The 1,186-nt window shown below is 31.5% G+C and overlaps 1 protein-coding gene across 6 annotated transcripts in view; it reads left to right on the plus strand.

The window, feature by feature from the left end:
• Nucleotides 1-627: 627 nt before the first annotated feature.
• Nucleotides 628-1,186, plus strand: part of LOC106458794 — an 82,906-nt gene continuing 82,347 nt past the window's right edge. For 5 of the 6 annotated variants that reach the window (XR_002610442.1, XM_022385138.1, XM_022385134.1 and 2 more), the window contains exon 1: nucleotides 628-797. Coding sequence is in view for 4 of the 6 variants with exons in the window: in XM_022385138.1 (XP_022240846.1) it covers nucleotides 750-797 (48 nt within the window). In the remaining 2 variants the exon portion in view is untranslated. The remainder of the gene's footprint in view (nucleotides 798-1,186) is intronic. The other variant, XM_022385137.1, reaches the window with a different exon arrangement.

Below are 1,186 nucleotides of genomic sequence, written 5' to 3' on the forward strand. Positions count from 1 at the left end.
GTCACAATCTTGTAGTTGCGAGATTGAAATTTGTCGCCTAATAAGCTTGCTCTTTCAGCCATGAAGTCGTTAAAATTTGAGGGTGAGTTTCTACTAGTCGTTGGTAAAGAGTAGTCCAACTTAGGGAACATTAGCGCAAATACCTCTCGAGTAGTTTTGTACGAAATTGAAGAAACAAAAAAAAAAAACTAGTTCATCGAGTAGGTTTGTTTGTTTAAAGTTAAGCACAAAACTACACGATGGGCTATCTATTTTCAGCCCACCACAGGTATCGAAACCCGGTGTCTAGCATTGTAAGTCCGCAGACATTCCTCTGTGCCACTAGGGTGCTCATCGAGTAGGAATAGTAGCATCAATCATCAAATGAAATTGTTAAATAACTTAAGAGCATAATCGATAAGAGACATTAGTGTGTATTACTCTGTCTTACCAATACAATTTCCTGTCATTATATTAATTTAAATATGTGGTATACCAATATGTTCTACGTAGAATATTCAATAGTAAGTACGAAAAATTATTTTATTTATCATAGAAAACCCCTTTGCGACATTATTATTTTTGTAAATACTTTTTTTTTCGGAATATGTATGTCAGAAGGGGGTGCTCTCAATTATTAAAGATGCTTTAGGCCTATTACAACAATTTCTGTTTGTACAAATTGTAGGTATAATAGCGGAAAGTGAGGTGATTAAACTAAAGTATGGTTAGGTATAATACACGTTCATATTTCTTTCAATTTTAAGAAAATGGCAAATACCGTTGCTCATTCACTGCTGTACTGTTTTAAAATAAAGGTTGGTACAAATACTTATTCTATGTATATAATATTATAAGCTAATTACTTAATCGAAATTTTATATTTATTATTATTTGTTCTGGGTTCGGGACTAGTAATACTAATAGTAATGTTACAATATTAGTATTTTTAATGTCATTGTGTAATAACTTATAGTTCTACAAGTACCTGAGAAGTTGCTAAAAATCTACAATAATAAATAATCTGAACGAGCAAACTACAAAAAAAAAGAATCTAGTTTTTATCACCACTATACACTGAGTGGTCACAAGTAAATAGACACCTAATTTTTCATTTAACTGATTTATGCTAACTAATTTGTGTTCACAGAGCACTATATAAATGAAAATAGGTTCACACACTAATTATCTTGTGCTACAACATGCC

Source organism: Limulus polyphemus, unplaced genomic scaffold, assembly GCF_000517525.1.
Source record: "Limulus polyphemus unplaced genomic scaffold, Limulus_polyphemus-2.1.2 Scaffold517, whole genome shotgun sequence".
Lineage (NCBI taxonomy): Eukaryota > Metazoa > Arthropoda > Merostomata > Xiphosura > Limulidae > Limulus > Limulus polyphemus.